Source organism: Dreissena polymorpha, chromosome 8, assembly GCF_020536995.1.
Source record: "Dreissena polymorpha isolate Duluth1 chromosome 8, UMN_Dpol_1.0, whole genome shotgun sequence".
In the NCBI taxonomy this organism is placed as follows: Eukaryota; Metazoa; Mollusca; class Bivalvia; order Myida; family Dreissenidae; genus Dreissena; species Dreissena polymorpha.
In genome coordinates this window covers 34,893,168-34,917,247 of record NC_068362.1, presented here as the reverse complement: position 1 = coordinate 34,917,247, position 24,080 = coordinate 34,893,168, and the positions used below count along the sequence as shown (strand labels likewise).

The following is a 24,080-nucleotide window of genomic DNA, read 5'->3' as shown; positions in this document are numbered from 1 at the left end:
GTATAATTTTTTTTTTTTTTAGAAAAACTTGCAAAGTTAAAAAAATCACCGTGGACCCAATTAACATTCGAGCCACCTGTATGTCAGGTATGACAGTAAAGGTTTGACCCCGGAATCGCGGCATTAGCCGGACCCTTGACACATCCTCGCCGAGCTCAGCGGGTTTGATATGGAGATTCTTATTTTATAGGGAACATATAACAAAAAAATCTCGCCCTACTTGTTTGCTTCTTTTTGTCACCCGCACACGTATAAGAAGACGTGGACTTTGTCAACTGTTTGACAAATCTGTTCAGTGAAAGAAGCTTGAGGTCGACCCGCTGAGATGTGAACCCCTGTTTTACATGAGAATAATGTTGGTGCAAAGATCAATGAAGTATGACAGAGACGGCCAACCTGACAGCTCTTCAAAACTGCAGTGTCATATAATACTTGACGAAGTTTAAACTTGACGTATTTAAAAAATACGCCACAAATGTGGTTTTTACCTAATATATTAAAAGATTGTTGAAGTCGATGCTGTTATGGTATTAAGTTTAATTAGATACATAAACATATGGGCCGCGCTCTGTGAAAATGGGGTTTAAAGCATGTGCGAAAAGTGTCGTCTCAGATTAGCCTGTGCAGTCCGCATAGGCTAATCAGGGACGACACTTTCCGCGTAAACTGTTTATTGCTAAGAATAGACTTTCTTTAAACGAAAAAAATCATAAAAGCGGAAAGTCTCGTCCCTGATTAGCTTGTGCGGACTGCACAGGCTAATCTGAGACGGCACTTTACGAACATGCATAAAGCCCCCTTTTCAAAGAGCGCGGCTCATTGGCACCTGTTTATGGCGATTCTAATGATCATCTTCCTGCTGCTGATAATATCGTTATTGCCGCTTCAAAATGATGATGTTGATGATACTAATGACAATACTTCTTATGCTGATGGCGATTATTTGGAGGATGATAAGTATTATTATTGCGATTTTTATAACGATAATTAGTACGACAATGACGATGAGGCACTTAACTTTCGTACGTACATCAATTGTCCAAATGGTTCTGTATTTCTACTACTACTACACTACTTCTATAAGCATATAATACTACCCTCCCATTGTTGGACCCTTAAATTATATTCCGCCAATAACAACACCTAATACAAAGGCAACTCTTGTAACATTTATTATATTAAAACCACAAAACACAATGTACACAATATGGTCAATTTATGTGATAACATTATTTATTGGGGTATATTTCTTCGTATTGCAAGCATCTAATCGAGCGGTTGTTAAGAGGGCGGAGTTTACCTGGAAGGGGGCGGATCATTTGAAATCTTCATGTCAACTGGAATAAGATATTTCTGTTTTGATAAGAATGTGTTGAACATTCACGTGATCTTCGCACGATTAGTAGACTTCACATAATTTTGTAACAGAATACATGACTTTTTAACGTTCGCTCCGTAACGTTTAGATAATGTCGTAAACGAAGATCGCTATCTGACAAGCGACTTCTAAAACCTGTCCGGCTAGATATTCGTTATCTCGAAGACATCTTAGAAACAATTTGCCCAAACTAATTTGACAATTATTACCTAGGTACTTATTTTGGTATCAATGCCAACATGCATTGATACACGCGTGTCCAGCCTCGCAAAAATATTAGATTAAATTGACAATTCCGTTGTTTAAGTCTTAACTAAAATTATAATTATTTTTTTCAAACATAATTTCAAATCAATCTTAGCATCAAAATTAATTATGGAGTGTACGCTGCACATATAAGCAAAATAGCATGGTTCTCGGTGTTGACGTCATGCTATTTATACTTGTAATGTTGTTATGAGTATATATTCAGGTCGAGCTACAAAGACCTCGTGAAGAGGCCAGTAGGACCTGTAAATAAACTCTGATACACACACACATGAGTATATATTTGAATATAAGTCGATGTATCTATAATTTTTATAGTTAGTCGGATAAACATTTTGCATGAAAATGCCGCTTCAAAAGGATATATGGGTTACACTAGATAAAGATTAAGGGTAGCAAAGAATAATATAAATAATTTAAATAATAATACATATGAATATACATTTTATAAACGTCAAAGTAATTTTTTATCAGCATTACACGAACATTATTCTTCTTTCTTATTTTTCCCAACGTGAAAAATGTGTATTGAAGGGTTACATTCAATAACTATTATACGTTGTTTCCTTATTTCGTTTCTTAGATAATTGATTTGCCACACGCCCCCCTGCCTTACCCGCACTTATGAGGTCAAAGTTTCCTATCGAGACAGATAATTCCCATTCATGTGATCATTTGACTAAACAACTTGTAACTAAACGCAAACAAAACCTTTCACAGTTGATTTAGCTTTCAACCGTCCGAGGCTCATCAAATTTGACAATGAAATGAAGAGTAAAATTGATTCTTTTGCGAAAACAAAATCTCGTGACGTAATTCGCACACGATACATCAAGTCTTGTGTCACGCGAGAAGTACCACATCGCGTGATTACAGAAATAATCTTAAGGACCCTTGAAAGGTTTGAACCCCGAAGCGCTTACCCCTTGTGTATTTTCGCGTAACATCGCAGAGCATTTAATGCGGCGTTTGACATTTGAAATTCCGCTACAAAATAGCTAATTTTGGAGAAAATTAAAATGCTGCGCTCCTTTTAAAATCTTCAGTCCCTTATCAGCAGCATAGTGTGAGGAGAATTTAAATCGTAACGAAATAAAATAAATTGTTGATATTTGTAAATGCGATAAAAAAGGCAACGCGAAATATTCATTGAAATCCACATCAGCGAAAGTCTTAATCCTTTCAATTTATGTTTACACGCATGAAGCGCCCATTTTTTTAAATTGATATTATGGGCATCTAAAAGTATATAGGTGTCTATCGCAACCGTTGTTTATTAGTTGGTGTTTTCACTTCATATACACTTATATTTGTTAATGCAGCATCAACATACTTAAACAAGATCCCGGAAAGAGAAAAATAATTGAATTGAATATCAACCGTACTTTCGGTTTGACAACTTACGAAAGAAATGATTCGATGTACGATGTGAGTCTAAATGTAGTTTTAATGCAGATTCGTTCATACGACACAAAGACACAATTTTGTTTAACGGATAATTTCGGCTTAGAGGACTGGGTGAGTCATGTAAAAAATCGAAAATAATATATATTTTTTATAAACAACTGGTAGCAAGATGAGTTGCAGATAATTGGTAAGTTACCACATTTTAACTAATTCTTTTGACCTGTTAATTCTTTTCAGCTCAATATGACAGTTAAAAATGCCCATAATATTACTTTTGAAACGCCGAAGAAACATTTTTTGATATATATATTAATGAACGCACGTTATTCCTACAAATTGTTACGTTACAATGATGACGATAAATTTTTTATATTTCTTAAGCATTCTATGTGTATTTAATTGTATTGTTACATTTATTGTAAGGCATCGATATTTCAATGTATTGATCTGTGAAACATTATTAGCGTCGCAAAAATAGCCCAGTTCCTTAACTATAATTTTTCATGTTCATTAAAGAAAGAAAAGAAATCGTGTACAAATGGATCTTTTTTGACGTATTTAGTAGTAGTTCAATAGCTGATCAGCGAAAGAACAATTATGTGTCGCTCTTATATGTGGATTAAAACAAAGATCTATCAATACATAATTTTAATTCATAGATCTTTTATCAAAATTAGTCGGGCAAACAGCTTCGGTGTTTCATTTCTTCGCATCATAACTCAAAATAAATGTTGCCGATCGACACCGAAAACTCGGACAGTTTTTCTTAAATAATAAGCCCATGTAAAACTTATTTAACAACACAATAAGGCAATGATTGTAGTTTTGATGTATAGGACAACAGCAAGATTTTACTGCTGCGCTTATCGGTTATTCGTTCAAGCACTAATTTCGCTTCAACAAGTGTCTGCTAATTGTCGCACACCCCTACGGGTGCCGCTTGTGCACCGTCAGCACTTCAAACGCGACCGGTAAGGTTCCATCTGGTTGCTACTAATTGCAGTTACCAATGAACGTTTTGTAAGGTGTTCACTTAATTGCCAGATTGGTCTTTCCTAATTGAGGAGCGATGGGACTAAGATGAAATGGTGGACCGATTTAACGCATCCACGGACCAGAATGTCTCAAATCGGCTTGGTGAATTTTGTGGTTTTGTAAATTAAATCAGGTAAATTAAGTGAATCCAAAATATTCGGCGCGTCTGTCAGAAACTACGTCTACGAATCATTTTATCTGCACTTTTATTAGATTGTCAAGTTCGATCACCATTCAAACAGAAAGTTGTAACCTTAATATATGTCACCTTCTTTTGAATTTGAAATCGATTTTTTTCCAACTAGATATTTTTTATATATTAATAAAAAGTGCCCTACCCGCATATTAAAAAAGGTTGTATAGATTAAACATTGACATCATATTAATTGTACAAGGTGGATATATTCTGCTTTTGAAACAGAAGCAACGCCTGACATAATCTTTAAGTGTGGCTCGAATAAACATGTATTACTGAATGAACGTTATAATTGTTATTTATTTAAAAAATAAAAAGGCAAAACCACATGCAACAACAACACATACCATCTTCAGGTTCGTCGCGCTTGTCCAGCTTCGATTCCCCCAAGATGCCCTCGATGTTGTGACTGTTCCCTCGCGCCTCCCCATGCTCGCCGTCGCTGTCCTCCAGTCCCTCACTACCGGAATCCCCATCCGAGTCCTTGATGTTGAACTTGGCCCTCAGCACGCGACTGATGGAGCTCACGCTGGGTACCGTGCTCCGGTCGCAGAGTCCTTCCTTGAGCAGCCGATCTCTTATTTCCCAGCTGAAAATCCCCGGGTTGTCTTTCTTATATTGCTCTATCTTTCGCTCCACTTCCGGCGTTGCGACGCGCGGTTTTGAGCCCCCGATCACTCCTGGGCGGATGCTTCCTGTCTCCTGGTAGCGCTGGAGAATCTTGGAAACGCAGCCGTGAGAGACGCGCAGCTGCCGGCTGATGACGCACGGACGGACGCCCTGGGCGGCGAGCTCGACTATCTTCAGCCGGATGTGGTTCGGAAGTGGTCTCCCGTTGATGAAAACGCCTCCTAGCTGATTAACTCGTCCTTGGCCTGGAAAAGATTAATAATATTGATTGAATAAAAAAATATATTTAGATGAAGCATGTGTGTGAAGACATTAATAGATAAGGCACTTTTTTCATTTAACTTCTTATCTGTATTATTATTAAAACTCGTGGGCTGTCGTGCTTTTTTAATGTTTTTTCATGGACACGTATTATCATCGATTTATTATTTTTAAAAATTAGCAGACGAATGCGCCTTGGCCATTTTCAGATGTGTGTGTGTGTTCAATTCGTGGATTTCCGGTCATTTTCCAATGTGTTTGTGTTCAATTTGTTGATTACCGGTCATTTTCCGATGTGTTTGTGTTCAATTCGTAAATTTCCGGTCATTTTCCGATGTGTTTGTTTTCAATTCGTTGATCGGTCAACGCACTAAGTAAACGTAAATTAAATAACGCTTTCCCACTCAGAAGCAAAATGAAAATGGCTATTTGCAAACAGCATAAAAAGAACAGTCTGCGAGTGACTCGCATTCTGTTCACGTTTTATGCTGTTTGCTGCTCATCAGTATCTAAGAATTTGAAATGAAACCTTTAAAACTTGAATTTAGTATTTAATTAAATGTCACTTTCTAAAGGACTTCACATCCGTTCAAATACGTATCTACCTGGTAAATTGTTTATGACCAACGATTATTAATAGCTCTACCGTTTTAGACAAAACCTGCTTACTATCAATCTATGATGAATATTCAGTGTCAATATCTAGTTCATCTTATATCTATCGGCCAACATAGACCATGGTCAATTGCTAGATTGGCATTTAACCCATTTAAAATAAAATATATTTGACAGAAACTTATTGAAAGAAAATGCTTTCAATCTTGCTTGACAGAAACTCGTATAGTGCGCGTTAAAAGATTTTTTCTCTGTACCAACGAATACTACAGAAACATTAATTTAAAAAAAAGGTAAATCCTCTCAATCATACAATTGAAGCTGATGAAAATAATGGATTGTTTAAAAAGTTCTAATTAACATGGCCGCTGGGAATCACAACATTGAATTGACTGTCGTTAGCAAAAAATATTTTTTAATACCGATACTTAATTGTACAACATAACAAAGAATTTCGCCTACCGATAATTGAAAATATATCAAAACACATTAACTACTTATGATCTTCAAAAAGACTGGTCAATTACGTAGAATATGCCTTTCTTTAGCCGCTCGAAACTGCACCATACTTATAACAGTAACACATAATGTTTCATGCATAACGGTGAACTTATGGAAAAAAACCTGTATATGAGCCTCGATCTGTGTAAAAGGGGATTAGTGTCCTCCCAGATTAGCCTGGGTAGTCGGCACAGGCTAATCAGGGACGTCACTTTCTGCTTAAACTGGATTTTTGCCAGAAGGTACTTTTTAAACAGAAAATATAATAAAAGCGGAAAGTGTCTTCCTTGATTTGCCTGTGCGGGCTTTACAGGCTAATTTTGGACGACACTTTACGCACATGCATTAAACCCCATTTTCACAGAGCACGGCTCATGTAATTCCGGAATACTTTCGCTTTTAAAAATGATATGCGCTATATTGTTATCTTTATACAAAAGAACACATTATCGTCATAACTCTATCCAATAAACAACCACCAAAAAGATTCTCCAACCATGTGTATGAATTTATGACCAATCTTATTGAAACATTAATTTTGTTTAAATCTCATTAAAAAAGATTTTTGCGTTGGCAAAAATACATAATTTAAAAATAATTCAAACTCTTATTTACACGCATAATTTTATTTACATGTTATGCAAGCTAAGTATTAAAAAAACATGTATAAAGTTACATTTCCTATTAGATTAACAAAGACTTCAGCATTTTTAGGGTCCACAGCGAGTAGTAGTAGTATGTGTCAAAGTGTGTTGGCGTATGTTTCAATCCAATGATTTTTCAATATAATTCTTGTTTATGAGAAGATATATAACCCGTTTTCGTTCTCATCCGCGGTTATTGAATTATCTAACGATTAAGAATTCATTGAGAAGTAGTTGGGGTAATATGTAACAATAAATATAACAAAATCGTGATTCTTTTCATGTTATTATTATTATGTCAATAGAATTACGAGGTCGCACGTGTAAAGCTATTTCGAACTTAACAATATTGTTAATTCAAGCACGTGAAAAAACAACAACCGCTGAATAAAAAACCAACAAACAAAAAATATTTCACAAACCAAGTCAAACAGTAGATAACTACATAATATCCATATTCACATACCTTTAAATAAAGTATCGTGCTCAATGGGAGCATAGTTGGAATATTCCATGTTAAATCCAAATTATACGTCAATTCTGCGTTTCTAATTAATTTTCACAATTACAAGTACAGGGTGTCGCCGGGTACAACACTTGCGCGAATTAGAAATTGCTGAGTTGTGCCAATGAATACTATTTCGGCTCATTAGTATGCAAATGAGCTCATGAATTATGCATACCGTGAAACAATAGAAGGAGGGCGCTGTTATCAGGGGAATTACGTCAAAATTCGAAAGGGGCCGTACAAATAAGCTTTGATCCCTTGTCCAACAGCGGATTTTTTTAAATCTCGTCTTACTTGAGCGAATAGCATTTTTTTTAAAGATATGCATATAATATACTATATTGGCTATTAAAGTTTAAGTTTATTTTTCTTTTTTTTTTGCTATTTAATTGATGATCAAATTATTGAATTAATGTCGATAGAACGGACAGACGGACGGGGTGATGGATGGATAGATGGGTCATTCAATTATTGATAAAGACCACGCACATTTAATATTGTATATGTACATGTAACATGCTTCTACTCATTCGGTTATGTTGGTTATAACGTACATATAGGATCTTGCACGTGTTGTCATAGCATACCATTTTTTATTAAACGAGTTCAGGAATTTTGTTAGTAAGCGAGCCTTTGGCGAGCTTACTAACGAATTTCCTGGACGAGTTTAATAAAATATGGTATGATATGACAACGAGTGTCAAATCTTTTTTATCACATGCTTTTATCTGAGCAAATTAAATAAATATTTACGCAAACATAATGATTAATCCCGAATGTTGTTTACATTTCGTGACGTAATTTGACGTTGCAACGTCATTTCAGCAAAATAACAAAATGCGATTGGTCAATAAACGAAAATAAGCCAATGAAAACGCTTTAAAATGTTGTATTACATATGTGTAATATACAAAAAAATATGTAACGGTTGTATTACATGGGAAACATGGTATAGCGTGTGATAAATTGATTTTCTTGACCTGGATGTCGAATTGATGGCGTTACTACCAGCACAATATGAAAAATGAAAGGGCAACGAATTAATTGAAACACTAATTGTCGTCGAATCAAAGGGTGGTGCAACCTGTTTGCTGCTTGAGTACCATACTGCCCCGCCCGGTTCCTTATTTGATCTAGACTTGGATTCCGCCAGATACCGCCTGGGCAGGTCTACAGGGTACGTTCGCTGATTAATAAGGGGTCAATAAATGACATCATCAAAGAGTGAACCAGACTCCGTGTTTTGATATTAATTGTAAGTCCTGTTCAGGAAACGGACACTGCGGGTTTTGCGTAGATTTGTTTAGTTAGTGAAGCTAATGACGTCAAGACAATATAATCGTTCAAAAACTATGTATTGATATTTGTGTTTTCAAATATTGGTGATGACAGTACAAACAGTTTGTGTTATTTTCAAATATTTTCTCTAGTTTCTAGCTTTCGAAAATTTACTTCTAAGAATGGTATTGTCACATACAAATTCAAATACAAAATGCTCACTCAATGTATCAATATTTGTACCAAAATATCAATAAATACCTTACAATTAGTTAGTGTAAGATAATTTTATGGTGTCAGTGATCAGAAAAATTCCACAAAGGAATGCAATAAGCTTCTTTAAAAATAATAAATGTTTGCACCGTAGGCCGTCCATTTTTCTTAATATCATTAAAAATGTCCCCCATATTCAGACGTCCAATTAGAAAGTTAAGAAAGTAATTTATCAAGGTGGTCAAAAGCTATGCATGTGACCTTAGCGGCGAAAGTCCGAACTGGCTAACAGTGGGAGGGTTAGATGAAAGAGCCTTGATAACTTTCTTCTAATTTCTGATGACTTTCCGCTCATTCTGATAACTTTTCGCTCATTTATCGACACGGAAATCGGGCACATCAAATAAAATCTTAATTGGTAATGACACAATTTCACAGGTTGGAACATTTCAACGTGATTTATGTCGCTCCACAGGTAAATTTATGTGTGAAAAGTGTGTTCCACATTAAAAGCCCAACGGATAAAATGGCAAGTCAGCTAGCCAAAGCCAATTGGCGGGAAATTGAAATAATTACTAGAACATTTAAATTTCCGTACTTTGCATATCGTCATCTAGTAGGCTAGTAAATAAGCGTAACTACAAAACAAATCTGAATATTGTATTTATTTTACAAAATTTACAAAATGTACTATTGTTTTTATCGATTACTTGGATCTTTGGCCACTTTGATTCCACAAACCATGTTTTTGGTTATATGGCCGATGTTACCGATATAAAGTAATATACTACACAGATTTTATGTAATACACTATTTGAAGTACGCTAGTTGGAAATATCCTTTATTAAGATTAATAAACAATAACCACACTATCATAAGGAGAGCGCACGAACAAAATGTTTAATCAAATGTTAAACTATAAACCAATTAAAACACATGTATTCGTATACATAAATATGCACATATCATATGTGTATGTGAAAAACTCGAAAAAAGAAAAACTCGACAGCGGTGTAGCTTGACCCAGTGTTAAGGAATATGTTTTAGCGGCAACGATTATACGAATGGTCAGTAAGAAACGGATGAAAATCATTAATTATAAAATTAAATTAACCGAAAAGAGATGAAAAACGATTGCCGGATTTTGTATTTGTTCAAGTGCTGACACGCCCTGGTATGATACCAGTAAAATATGCAAGACAATGTCTCATCGACAGGTGCGTATAGTTAGACATTCAGAGCGATTATTTATTTGTAATTGCGCTTATCAACATGTGATCGGGTTTGTTTACTGTTTTGTAATGATTATGTACGGACATAAATTGGACCTTGAAAGGTGATATCGCGCCCAATAAAAATCCGTACATTATTTTGTATCAATAATACAAATACGTTGTCGACGATTCTTCGATCATTCGATATATAAAACACGATTTAACTCTGAAATCAACAAATATTAATAAGGCGGAGAAACACATAGTGTATAACGCTGTCGCAAGGGCACGTTTGCATAATTTTCTGGTGTCTCTGACCATTAAGATTAAAAACGTAGTAGTAAATTGTATATACTGATTTCTCCAAGCATTCGCAACTATGTACTGTTTTCGTGAAAGAACATATATACAATGGAGATATAAAATGATCATGAATATAATAATATTTTAATACAAATATATGATATAATAATATTACAATATAGATGCGCAATATCTCAATACAATTAGGCATCGTACATAACTTTCAGTGCTGGAACCGAATTTTGAAGGTCTTTGCAAACAGTTTGGATCCAGATGAGACGCCACAGAACGTGGCGTCTCATCTGGATCCAAACTGTTTGCTATTCTGATAGTATTCTTTGAAAAAAATCGAAGAAAATGATAATTATAGAAATTCAGCAGACAACATTTTAGCAGACGACAAATTTCCCAGCATGCGAAGGGTTAAACATAGGCCGAGTCATCATCAACTTGTTGTTGTTGTGCTCGTTGTGAAACGAGAATGTGTATATAATTTGTCTCATGATATGTCTTCACGTTGCATTTTATCGATGAACATTTGTATTGATATATAATACTTGATTAGTAAAGATAATAATGTGTACATAACATACTTTAAGTCGCCATTTAAATGTAAAACGTTTGTAGAACTGAAATGTTGAAATGAAAATTCAAAACGAAAACTTAAAATCAAATATGTATTGAAACATTTTATATTTAAGTCTTTAACGCAGTGTAAGTTTTTCAATGAAAACAATCATTTAGAATAATAAAACATTTCCTTAATATATCTCCCGAATATTGCATCAGCATTATAAAAACCAACACAAACTTTTTCGATTTATAACATCAACATAATTTTACTTTGACAAATGATCTAACGGATTTTGTATAATGTAGTTTAAGTTCCTTTCACCGAAAACTATTTTCCGCCAAAAATGTATTTTGATTCTTAATTTTGACCCCGAATGGGCTTTCAGAAATTTCATAACCTAACGTTAAATCTAAAAAAAAAATCGCGCAAAAAATGTTACGCGAATTTGTGTTCAGTGATTCAATATATTGTCTGGATTATTGGAAATAAATTATCGTTCCAGTGTGATTTAAAAGATGTTCGTTTTTACTCAATCTAATTTGCTGTCAGTCAGTATTTTACAATCAAAGTAAAACCTGAAAGCGCTAGTGAACGTTGATATATATCTGTACACATCTAGTATCATTCCAAAAAACATGTATCTAGAACATTTAGTATTAAACACTTACGTATAATCACCAAAAGCAGTGATTATCATTTACTTGAATTAATATTAATTAAATTTATTGAGAATAGTTATTGAGCGCAAGTATAATTTTTAATGTTTTGGTGATTATTAACGTAAGTGTTTTATGAATCGCTGATAACTACGCATGTATACTAGACGATAATGCATATTGCATAGAGTTGATCTTTCTTTCAACCGTGCATGCAATTCCTGATCAAATTAACACTTAACTCTTTCAGTGCGGGAACCGAATTTTGAAGGCCTTTGCAAACAGTTTGGATCCAGATGAGACGCCACACAACGTGGCGTCTCATCTTGATCCAAACTGTTTGCTATCCTGATAGTATTCTTTGAAAAAAATCTAAAAAAATGCTAATGTTTGAAATTCAGCATACGACATTTTAGTAGACGACAAATTTCCCAGCATGCAATTTCTATTGTGTAGCTGTATTAAAGTGCAAAATACACCACCAATTTTATCAGCTTTATTTACGTCTCTATTACTTGTTTATGAAAAAAGCAACCGATTCGTACATGGATTTTATTTAACCCATTTATGCCTTGTGGACTCTCCCATCCTACTATATTGGATCAATTTATTTCCAAAATTAGGGATGTCTAATATATATTTATTTCTATATTTAGAATATTTCTTACAGAAATTCCTTCAGCAAACAGCGCAGACCCAGATGAGACGCCGCATGATGCGGCGTCTCACCTGGGTCTACGCTGTTTGCCAATGCCTTTTTTTCTAGACGCTTGGCATAAATGGGTTAAATAGCATATAAGGTCTTAGGCGCTATGTCAACATATCAATATATAAGCAAAACTTTGGAAACTGTATTTTTTATTCAAATATGTGATTATAATACGATACATCGGTATACGTGTTGGGGATAACGTCCATTCAGATAATAATGATAAGAGTACTGATAAAAGTGCCCGAGTGTACTTGTATCTGGTTTAATAGGATAACATTATTACGTCTGTGATAAATAAATGCATGACTTGAGTAATCGGAGGGCACATTTCCAGACTGTTTCCTGTATCTTGCTTTGTATGTACAGCTTACCTACATCGACATGATAATTGCATTATTTCTCAGAAAAGTATAATTCCAAAAAACAACTCACTATGTGAGTTGCTTTATCATAGGTCCAGATATGAAAATGGATTTCAGTACTGCTAAATTTCAAATAAATTGTTATATAACAAGAAATGGAAACCGCAATTCAAACCTTTTGTCAACACGGAGGAGCGATTAACCCATTTATGCCTAGCGTCCCGAAAAAAGGACATTGCAAACAGCCTAGATCCAGATGAGACGCCGCATAATGCGGCGTCTCATCTGGGTATGCGCTGTTTGCTTAAATGAATTTCTTTATGGAATATTCTAAATATAGAAATAAATATACTTGACACCCCTAATTTTGGAAATTAATTGATCCAATTTAGAAGGATGGGAGAGTCCACTGGGCATAAATGGGTTAATCAATCATTAACAGCAGAACAATACCGGCTGATCAGAAAACAATTACCTTCAATCGGAAAGCTGGTCATTAGCCCGAGACCGGCGAGGTGATATGGAAACACCGGATTCAGCATCCTTGTCGGCAACTCTAGCGGTCTGTTTGAAGTCACTTTGATCTTCGACTGCGCCGTGTTCAGATGCATTAATAGGTCTACGAGTATCTAGTTTCCGTTCTTGATAATGAGTTATCACGACAATAGTCGGTGTTAAAACGTGATTAGCATTATCATCCGTGGTAACAAGTTTATGAAACGGTAATTAGTCCTAATAAAATCAGCGCTAGAATTACTGATAGCGATAAGTGGCCATAATTTATTAGCGATCACTTCTCAGCCTCTTATCGTCGACTGACATTGACGTATTATGTTTCCTACGTCTTCTAACGGCCACCAGGTTTATATATTGCCAGAATTTAAATTACACCGTATAGAAATGAGTTTTACGGTAATAGATTTATTAAATCTGTGACATTTCGTGAGTACGGTTGGTTAAAATGAAATCACGTGACCGTGTGCGCTACTAAACGCTTGAAATAAGCTGTATTCATCCCCTCCCTGCCATGAATTCGTAGCCACAGGCATCATTGATTCAATTTGATGCTGGAGAATTTTAATTATTTAACGGGGCGGGCGCTGGGCTGTCAATCACGCCGATCGACATCATCCGAGCTCGCTAATCGGTTATCATCGGTTTCCATCGGCGTTTGCCATGTAAAGTGGGCGGAGTTTACAAATCGCATTTTACAACGGGCGAATTTGTCTAATGCGCTCTTAAATTTTCACGGTTCTTGAAAAATGCTATGGTGAATCCGATCGGACTGCGAAAATATGAAACGATACAAAATTATGTAGATGCTTTCCTTTGTATAACCTTTTGAAGTTAACACTGAAAAAGTCGGTCCACTAATGAACCACGCGTTAGGTATGAAATTTAAATGATTTACCCATTATAGAGCATCAACACGCATTTTTATATCGAAGAAATCCGATTGTAAAACATTTATGGGTAACAATGATGCGGTTTGATATTTGGAATATGTTAAACAGCCGCGGACTATAAAGCTAAGGGTTTCAACGGAGGCTAAAGATGTGTCTAATAAAAATAAAGAAATAAATGCCCATAAATGACCGCATAAGGCAGGCGGTAATATGGCGGCAATTGTGGCGAATACAATTGTTGTTGTCAGCAATTTTCTCGATGTTACATACTATGTTAGTTCGGGTTTACCAAGGTGTGTTCAAGACATGACCTTACAACTATTTCTATTGCATCCATATGACATTATGAAAAACAAATACATGTACACAAGTAACATAAATCTTAATACAACATAATGTGTTGTCAAAGGACTTCCGTGGCCTATTTGAAAAAACAAACCAAACCTTTATTTTAAAACTTAGAGTGTTTTCAGATTTATTTCATTGCCTTGTCAAAACGTCTGTGTGTTTTACATGTCACTGGTTTATCAATTGCTGACAATGAATGAACGAGACATCGGAGCCTTTCCGTGTCTGCATCCTACATCTACAGAAACATTTTCAAAATTAATCGTCGATGCGGGCGATGCAATATATACATAAAGACAGCCAGAAATAATGCTGGACAGCTTTTTTGAGCAAAAATTTGTTTTCGGTCAATAAAAGCTTGTCACTATTGCAAATAAGGATTTATTGATACTATTTAAATTGTGAACAGGGCCAACATTATTGTTTAAACGAGAAATGTAAACACTTTTTTGAAAAGATACATATTTTGCACAACTCCAGAGGGGATAAGCCCGTGTCAAACAAGATACAGCTGCTGTGTTTTAATTTTTCGATAAAAAAAGCGTTCAACATTCACACACCAGTTAAATAAACAACACTTCAATCAACGGATATTGAGTTCGTCACTTTTACACATTTAAGGAAATTAATTGCATATTTTGTCATAATTACATTTTGTTAATATTTATTGAAATAGAAAAAGTTAACTGAGATGGAACATACTTAGAACAATTCATGTTAAACCATAAATGTATCAGCGATCATTCAAAGTTAGCTGCTACGCAATATGGTAATACAGTACACATATAAATGTGGCCAATAGTTGGTTTGAAATCGAAATAAAATACATACTCGTAAAGTGCAGTCAATACGCTACAATTCGTAACGTAATACTACTACATACTATCAGATTAAACGACTTTTTCGAGAAATCTATTCTAAATATAACCATTGTTCCATGTAATTGGTTAATCGCTACTTAAGCAATATATGCGACAACCATAAAATAATGAAACGACTTTACTATTGTATTGGCTTTGTTAATTTACGTTAATATGTTATTATCTCCGACTTCAGCTGAAATGTATTGAAGTTTCTACTCTTTATAAGAACACACTGCGCACGTCAACTCGCGTCCACTGACGTACGGTGGACATTTCAGCGGATTGCAACTACTCTCCACGACGTAAAGAAGGGCGCCGTTTTCGTTGCCACCGCTGCTGCAGTTGGTCACCTCAGCGTCGCCGTCAACGCAGACGAAATTCTTGTTGGATGCGTGGTTGTTACGCTCCGCCATCAGGTACCCGGCGTACTCAAGCGTCCAACCAGTGTAGCAGGCGTTTCTGCCGGGAACCATCAACACGTTGCTGGTGGATACGCGACACACCGCGCACGGGACCTCGTGTTCATGCAGATGATTAAATACGGGAGAATCCGAAGTCTCATATTCGGTGCCGTATATTATTGCTGGAGTTTTGAAGCCGTCGTCATAAACGCCCCACAAGGGTTCCGCCGGAAGACAGAGGTAGTTTGCGCCGCTCCCGGTGTGCCCATAGTAAGAGCCAGCGGTAAAGCCTTCGTAAACTAGCGCTGCGATGGTGGGGCAGGATTTCCGGCCCCATCTGACGTACGTTGTACCGGAAGTTCCACTGTGTTCCCGCGCTTTACGAATAGCATCAGTGAGTTGATTCAGCTTTTCAGATAGTTCTGTAAAAATACATGTTTATTATACATTATATTTATTATCAATAAGAATTAATAATGCTAGCTATTTGAGTTCAAGAAGGAAGTCTGGTCTAGATTAAAGCGTTTATTCTGTTACGGAAAATGCACTCCAGCAGCGTCAGATATTGCAACTAATTATTTACTCATACACGCGTTTGGCGTGTATTTGTCAAATCAAGGTCGTGTTTTTATCAACACTATTGATGCATCAGGCACGCTTATAGTAGACCACTATTTGAATATTCGTAAAAATCAAGTCATTTATATTAATAGTTTCAGCACAATATAAATGTACGTGATACACACTAATAATTATTTTTAAGATTAATATTTTTATAATTTATAATTTTATTATAATTATAAGATAATAAGATAATAATTATTGTTGCCACTAAATACTCGTGTGCGTCTTGAACTTTTTTTGTGAATTTCTTAACATACAGATGGTAATAACCTTTCAACTCCTTGCCGCTTTGAAGATTCTCTGCCAAGTACTGTTGAAGCTTTTTATCAACACTTTCAACGTGTATCTCCGCGCGGATCATTTTCTCCAATAATTGTTCCTCGTAATGGAATCTCGAGCATGCCGGTTCGCGCGCGGAACCGGAAGTACAGCCATTTTGAATAAGGAACATCACACTCAGGATCCATGGACATGCCCGAATCATTTTCGACAATCTTAAAGTTAAATGCAAAAACATTAAATGACATGATCTTCATGCATATAGGATATAGAGTTTACACAAAGCAATCTTTTAAAATTTGCATAATATGGAACCAATATTAATTCCATATTAACTACTTTAATATGTGCGATAACAAATTGAGTTACCTTTATAAATATACACAGAAAAAGAAATAAACGTAACAAAACTTCTTATTTATTAAGATATTATATGTAAATGTAAAGAATTTAAAACACTTTTTTACCAGAGTCAATTAAAAGACACTACAGTCCTAAAATTTGAATTTTACAATGCTGACATTCAAAATTTAAATTGAATTGCCCGAGAAACATTTACGGACCGGTATTTCGTTAAACAAAAAACGTTGGAGGACAAACATACCGACCAACCGAGCGATACCAATATACCCACTGTCTGCGTGTTTATAACAAACTGTATAAAAGTCAAACCAACATACACTGGCTAAAGTACGGTGGCATAGAGGTGACATTCACTCCTCTTTTATTTATATAATTGCACTCCTCTTTTCTCTATCTCGTGGCCACGACTAAGTAACACAGTAACAGCAGCAGTATTAGTAGTAATAGTAGGTAGTACTAATAGTAGTATGTCATGTTATATAAGAGCCTTGCCTTTAGGACGTTTTCATTGGCTGATTATTTTGAGGGCACAAGATAGTGTTTGATTGGCTGACTAACTCGTGACCACGAGTAAGCTAAGTTGGGATCTCGAGATCTCGAAATTCTCTCTTCTTTTGTTTAATGCACCCTTCCTTTATTTACTGCACCGCTCATTTTTTAATTGCACTCCTCTTTTATTTAGTTTTGCACTCCTCTTTTTTCTATCTCGTGGCCACGACATAGCTAACTCGTGGCCACGAATTAGTAAGTCGTGGCCACGAGATAGAAAAAAAGAGGAGTGCAATTTTAAAAAAGAGGAGTGAATGTCACCTCTATGCCACCGTACTAAAGGGATATTATTTTACGACTATTTAATTATTTAAATGATTCTATTCACATAATTGCAAACAAAAAGCGTTAACTAAAATTGAACTATAATTTAACGTACACATCGAGCTGAAAGATGTCGGTACATGAAAGTATGTTTCATAAAAGTAAATGAGTCGCGTTCTGAGAAAGCTGGACATAATACATGTGCAGTCCGCACAGGCTAAGCAGGGACGACACTTTCCGCCTAAATCGGATTTTGCTCAGAAGAGACTTCATTTAAACGAACAGTCATAACAGCGGAAAGTGTCGTCCCTGATTAGCATGATTAGCGGACTGCACAGGCTAATTTGGGACGACACTTTACGCACATTCATTAAGCCCAGTTTTCTCAGAACACGACTATTTTACTGTTTTAAAAAGTAGTTGTGAAGTTATTATTAAAATTAGACTTATAATTTTCATGCTAATAATTAAAAACTTTATGATGAGAAATCAAATGCATTTATTTTAAATGTGTTCATTTAAATAAATATTCATTACTTACCTTGTTTTACAACTTCACACTCGATATAATATTATTAAGAAATATACCAAAATATTAAGTTTAATGCATCTACTCCACGTACCTAACATTAAAAGACTAAACAGTGTCAAATCACAAGCCAAAATCTGGATTTCCAAAGAAGTTGGGTTTATCAGAAGATGACTCATCGACCTCACATGCACCTACGTCTCTGGTATGAGTAACGGTATAGTCTGCCTCATAACGGATTACATTTTGGAGCATGTTTGTAGGACAGTGTAATGCGAATGTTAAACTACAAAATCGGTGACCAGTTAGGCCACAAAAAAGGAGTTGTTGGTTTTCAGAAATATCCAAATAAATAAGATATGTGGGTCGACTAAACAAGTTTTAGTTGTGTTCATTTACTGAACATAAGCCGTTTTACACTTAACAATAATGTTCTATGTCAGAAATCTGTCTTCCAAACACTGTTTTACAGACTTAATTTCGCGAATAGGATAAAATGAAGCAAAAATAAGCAAAATCCCGACCAGGAATACCAAAGTAATATAGCTATCATTTCCCTGAAGCGCTCACGTACGTTTGATGTAAACCAGTGTCCGAAACCTGCCCTGTTGACTTAGTGTTTACACACACGTGACCCAGATTTTAACAAACGAGTTTTGTTAAGATTTAGTCATAAGTGTGGTTTAAGAGAGGTTAACAGGTTTTTAGCATAGTTGCGGTTACGCAACTATGCTTATGTTAGAGCTACATTTCGAAAACCGACATGGAACGATTGACCATTATGAAGCCTTACCTGATAAAAAATCAGACGAAATATTAATTCAATATAGAATATGGTAATTCTAACATTTTTTTTTATTAAGAAACGTTTTTCTAAAGTTTTCTTCCAAGAATATTGCTGACACCGTTTTTAGTGAATTTTTCTAAGACCGTTTTACGTGAAAAAACCTTCTAAGAAACTAAAACAAATTTCGTTCGTAAAACGATTCTGTTCTGGTTGATAGTGATCTCACACCTACTTTCTATTTCCTTTGTTTACTGTTCTGGGAGAGGTCAAATTCATTAGGGCCCTGGTTTAAGGATATGTAGAACTTCATTGGTTAATCATAAATAGAAATTAACATATTCTCAACAGGAAGTGGGGCATAAAGCACGTTCATTCTTTGTAAATGTGTAAAAAATAGCGGAGTATGTTTTCTGATTTATGACATGGATTCTGACCTGCCTTTCTATGGATTTAATGAAGTAGAGTTTGAAAGTAATAGAGATGTGTTAATTGAAATTAAAATGATTTACTTTGAGCCAGAAATTAACGTTACGAGTAGAGCTAACGGTTTAAATGTGGCATCGAATTTAATGGATTCGCGCAAATTCTGGGCGAGTGTTGTGTCTGTAAAATATTAAATGGAATGCCGTTAATGTATCAAGTCGGAAAAGCAAACGGATTGTTGCATGCGTGAAATAATGTAATTCTACGTATTTATTTTCATAGTTATGTCATTTTGTAACCATTCACATTCGTCACGATTTGGAATTCCCGTTTCTAAAAATAGAACATTTTGGTAGCATGAACCAACAAGGGAGGCGACTCGTGATGTCAGAAATTGTTTAGGTTACAATAAACTAAATAATCGAGTCATGAATAATCGAGTCATGAAGGTTCTCTCTAAACCAGGGACCTAAACTGTATAGGTCCCTGTCTAAACAAATCATCATATTTTCCTCGAAGGCATGTTATACACTTAAGACTGTTGTTCTGGTTTTATCGTTTGGAGATATTGATAGGGTAAGCATAGGTGTTCACTATTAAATACCTGAAATAGGATAAAGTTAGAGGTTAAAGTAAAAAATGGTACTGCAAAAGGTTACAATCCACTAGAAAACGGCCGAAAAAAGAAGGTGCAAAAACAGTCGATTTTGATTTGAGTCGAATTCTTTTTTGGTTTGAACATGAAATATCTTTTTTATTGCTAAAATCGATTTATTTATTTTCGCTCAAATTTGTCGCTTTTACATTGAAACATATAAGGAAACTATTAAGTATATTTTGACCTAAACATTTACTTCAGCAGCACCTTCCCTGTATCTTGCAACTATGCTTTCAACGCCATCGGCGCTCTCGTTCAAAGATGTGACCTGGGCCCGTTTCTGGTACAATGCGTAACTTTACGGACGAAAATGTACGTACGTATAAAGTTACGTACGCTTTTCTGAATGCGTAAGTGCGTTTTATAAACCGAACGTAGCGTTAAACTTAGTTGCTATGTTTGAATAATCTCTAAACAGAAGTCTGGTGATTGCGCGGACCTTATAGAGAACATTTGAAGAAATTCATGAAGTAGATTTAATTTGCTTTCTCTAACAAACTTTCGGTATACTTAATATTTATACATTTATACTTTATAAGTGTGTCCATTCTTTGTTGTGCTGGATATGCTCTTTGTTAAAACAGAAGAGATGATTCTTACTGAAGCAAATCTTTTACGAAGGTTAGTCAGATATATTTCAAACTGGAATTGCTGGAGCAAACTGGAAAAAATGGATGGATAATACTGAGAAGACAGGCATGTGTATTGTAGCTTACACATCTGAATTTACAGAAACATAATCAAGGAGTTTCCTGACTGAAATTCAATTTACTGGAAGGGTTTCTTTGATTATGTTTAGTGCGTCAGTGAATTACAAATGGAATGTCCTATAATGAGAAGAACATCAGCAATGGCCTCTGTAAAGAAGGTAGTATTTTTTAACATTTCATTTACTGATCAATGATAATGTACAGTAGTACAGTATAGTTTTAGAAGAATTAACAAACTCGGTAGCTTGTATTCACTTGTCGCACTTCTAGATAATTTTATAACAATCAACATCATGTTTTTACCATGTTTATATTTAAACTTGTGTGCAAAATATTAAAAAAAACAACAACACATTTTTACTCATAAACTCATTTAAAATGAGAATCTTTTTTCTGTGATAAATTAACATTGTCCATGAATGCTTCTATTAATTTGAGACAATAGGCATTTGCAATTATCATAAAGTATGCTTCTTCACATTTATAATTATATTATTTTTTTTGTTCAATATTTAAATAAATGCATGGATTGGTAAAAAAACGCTGGGCTGTGAAAGCTTGTCAGAATTTTCCTTTTTTGTAAAGCTCACAGTGACATTGACCTATAACCTAGTGACCCAAAATGGGTGTGGCGTTTAGAACTCATCAAAGTGCATCTACATATGAAGTTTCAAAGTTGAAGGTGGAAGCATTTTGATTTTAGAGCCAAATATTAAGGTTTTAGCACATTGCCTACAGCGGACGGGCGGACGTTGGACAACTAGCTGGCTATGACAATAGCTCGAGTTTTCTCTGTCCGAAAACAGCCTCGCTAAAAATACAACTTTGAGCATCTTACAACTGTAACTTACCAAAAACAAATCTCATTGGTTTAAAAGTCATAGTGTTTTGACAGTTTTTGTATAAAATGACATATTTGGTACATTTCAATACATGTTTTCAGTAAATTTACTTAAACAGTGAAAACTTTTCAAACCTACTTTAAAATTATCCATTATTAATATTCAGATAGCTTAAGTTTTAGTTGTTACAATAACCATTGCGCAAAGTTAACCAAGTGTGTGAGCTTTGACCTTTACTTCCAGTTAATAATTGCAGCGCTTAAACAACTGAAGCTTGATTGGTCATTGTTGGTCTCGTACTACTTAAAAGTACCCGGGGTACTTTAAAGTACACTTCAATGTACCCTGGGTACGGAATTTTATTCCTGCCTAAAATTTGATGTCATCAAACGCACTTCTGAATACGAAACAAAATCCTCTTTGAACAAAACCTTACTCAATATGCTTTTTTGAGTACGAGTTTCGATAATATCATCGCGGAGGTTATTTCACACAATGTAAACGGAAACATTATTAATTTTAAAATAGAGCCAACAACAGCAGATTTAGCCTAAGTATTCCTGGATATGTTTAAGTATATTTTCTGTACCCAGGGTATATTGTAGCATACATAAGAGTACCCAGGGAACTTTTAAGTACTAGTCCGAAATTATATATATATGTTATTTGTTATAGCTAATTCCATTAAAAAGACATATTACTACTACTTCTTCGGCGAACACAATTTAAGATAAAACAATATAATAGCAATCAATTTGAATTGCTACCCTGTACAAATTGAAATAATAAATGTCTTTTACCACTGGAAATAGTTTCAATAACCGAACTTTCTTACATTCGCCAAATAAGCCCACTGCAAATGAGAAACTGAATGGTGCATATACAAGTTTTACCGTTCACCCGTGTGTAACTGCGTATTGTGGTCGTTTTGAGGTGTTCAGTCACGTCTGTATACATCTATTTTGTAAATTCAAATGTATATTCAATATATTCAATATTTGCTCATCTCTACTACAAAAATGGTATCGTCATTAATGTAAACTTAACACATAATTCCTAACTGTTGATTTTACGATACGGAAATGATAACTTCTTATAATATTTACATTTTCTGTGTAAATGTATGTGTTCAGGGCCCGTATTCACCAAACAATTCTTAGGCTTAAGTCTAAGAATAAAGAAAATTCTTTAAAGTAGAACATTCAAGAATTTCTTAAATTTTGAGTCAAACTCTGCAGTAAACATCTCTATCTATATTATTCTTCATGTAGAACATTTTGTTAATGACATAATCACCAGTGGAGGCTTGTATATATTCAAACACTGAATACATTTTTCTTGGTTCTAAGTCTATTCTTTATTCTTAAGTCTAAGAATCGGTTGGTGAATACAGGCCCATACTATATACTATGTACAAGTCTGGAATAAAAAGTCTGTCTGTCTGTCTGTCTGTCTGTCTGTCTGTCCGTCCGTCCGTCTGTCCCCCGACCGTCCGTTCGTCTGTCTGTCTGATCTCTGATGATCGTGATGTGAAGTCAATGTACATCGCCAGAACTTGCATTGTTACGTGTGAATCTGCCCACTCGTCGTTCTATGTCGCAGTGTTGTATTCTTCTGTTGCTCGAACTCGCCAAGAAGCGGTGATAATTTTAAATCGTTCAATATTGTCGACGCCTATCGTATACGTAGCGAGGGCACGTCTCATGACAATCGTGCACTCTCGAATACACATCTTCTGCATGTCTTCACGTCCCGTAGAATCTAGCTTTCTGTTGGCATTCTAGGGCATAACTCGACTTTGGTGTGCATTTGGGGGGGGGGGGGGGCTGGAAATCGCGAACGACATATGCTTATAAACTCGTGCAGAATCGTCTACACTCGATAATTCTCGAAGTCAGTTATTATATCTGCGATTGATATACTAATATAAGGAATATATAAATATATATATTGACTGAGCTCGTGTAAATGTTCGTGTCAATGTTGAATAGAACTCGAGCAAATGTCGTCCTTAAACGACCAGCTCGTCCACTTTAAGGCAAGTGAAAACTCGCCCAAAGTCGTACAGAACATGAAGCTAACATTCGTAACAGTCTAACATGGTTTTACGGAATGGTTATGGCCAGTTGGTTTGGTTAGGTTTGGCCGTTTGGGACTGTTTTGAAATGTCAGTGGATTTGTCAGATATATTTAATGTGGTAAGCCTGGAATGGTCAAAGCAATTTGATGACTATGATGATGATGATGGTGATGATAATGATGATGATGATGATGATGATG

The 24,080-nt window shown here is 35.3% G+C and overlaps 2 protein-coding genes across 10 annotated transcripts in view; both read right to left on the bottom strand.

Moving 5' to 3' along the window:
- LOC127841626 (paired box protein Pax-7-like) overlaps positions 1 to 14,865 on the bottom strand; it is a 21,382-nt gene extending 6,517 nt beyond the window's left edge. The window contains exons 1-2 of the mRNA XM_052370602.1: positions 13,230 to 14,865; positions 4,631 to 5,158 (exon numbers count right to left, since the gene is read on the bottom strand). Of these exons, the coding sequence (XP_052226562.1) occupies positions 4,631 to 5,158; positions 13,230 to 13,365 (664 nt within the window). The 5' untranslated portion in view covers positions 13,366 to 14,865. The remainder of the gene's footprint in view (positions 1 to 4,630; positions 5,159 to 13,229) is intronic.
- Positions 14,866 to 15,014: 149 nt separating this feature from the next.
- LOC127841625 (short-chain collagen C4-like) overlaps positions 15,015 to 24,080 on the bottom strand; it is a 139,694-nt gene continuing 130,628 nt past the window's right edge. For 2 of the 9 annotated variants that reach the window (XM_052370594.1, XM_052370593.1), the window contains exons 2-4: positions 18,393 to 18,474; positions 16,667 to 16,890; positions 15,015 to 16,194 (exon numbers count right to left, since the gene is read on the bottom strand). In XM_052370594.1, coding sequence (XP_052226554.1) covers positions 15,584 to 16,194; positions 16,667 to 16,880 — 825 coding nt within the window. In that variant the 5' untranslated portion in view covers positions 16,881 to 16,890; positions 18,393 to 18,474 and the 3' untranslated portion in view covers positions 15,015 to 15,583. Of the gene's footprint in view, positions 16,195 to 16,666; positions 16,891 to 18,392; positions 18,633 to 24,080 lie in introns of those variants that run through there. The other 7 variants (XM_052370598.1, XM_052370597.1, XM_052370600.1 and 4 more) reach the window with 5 other exon arrangements.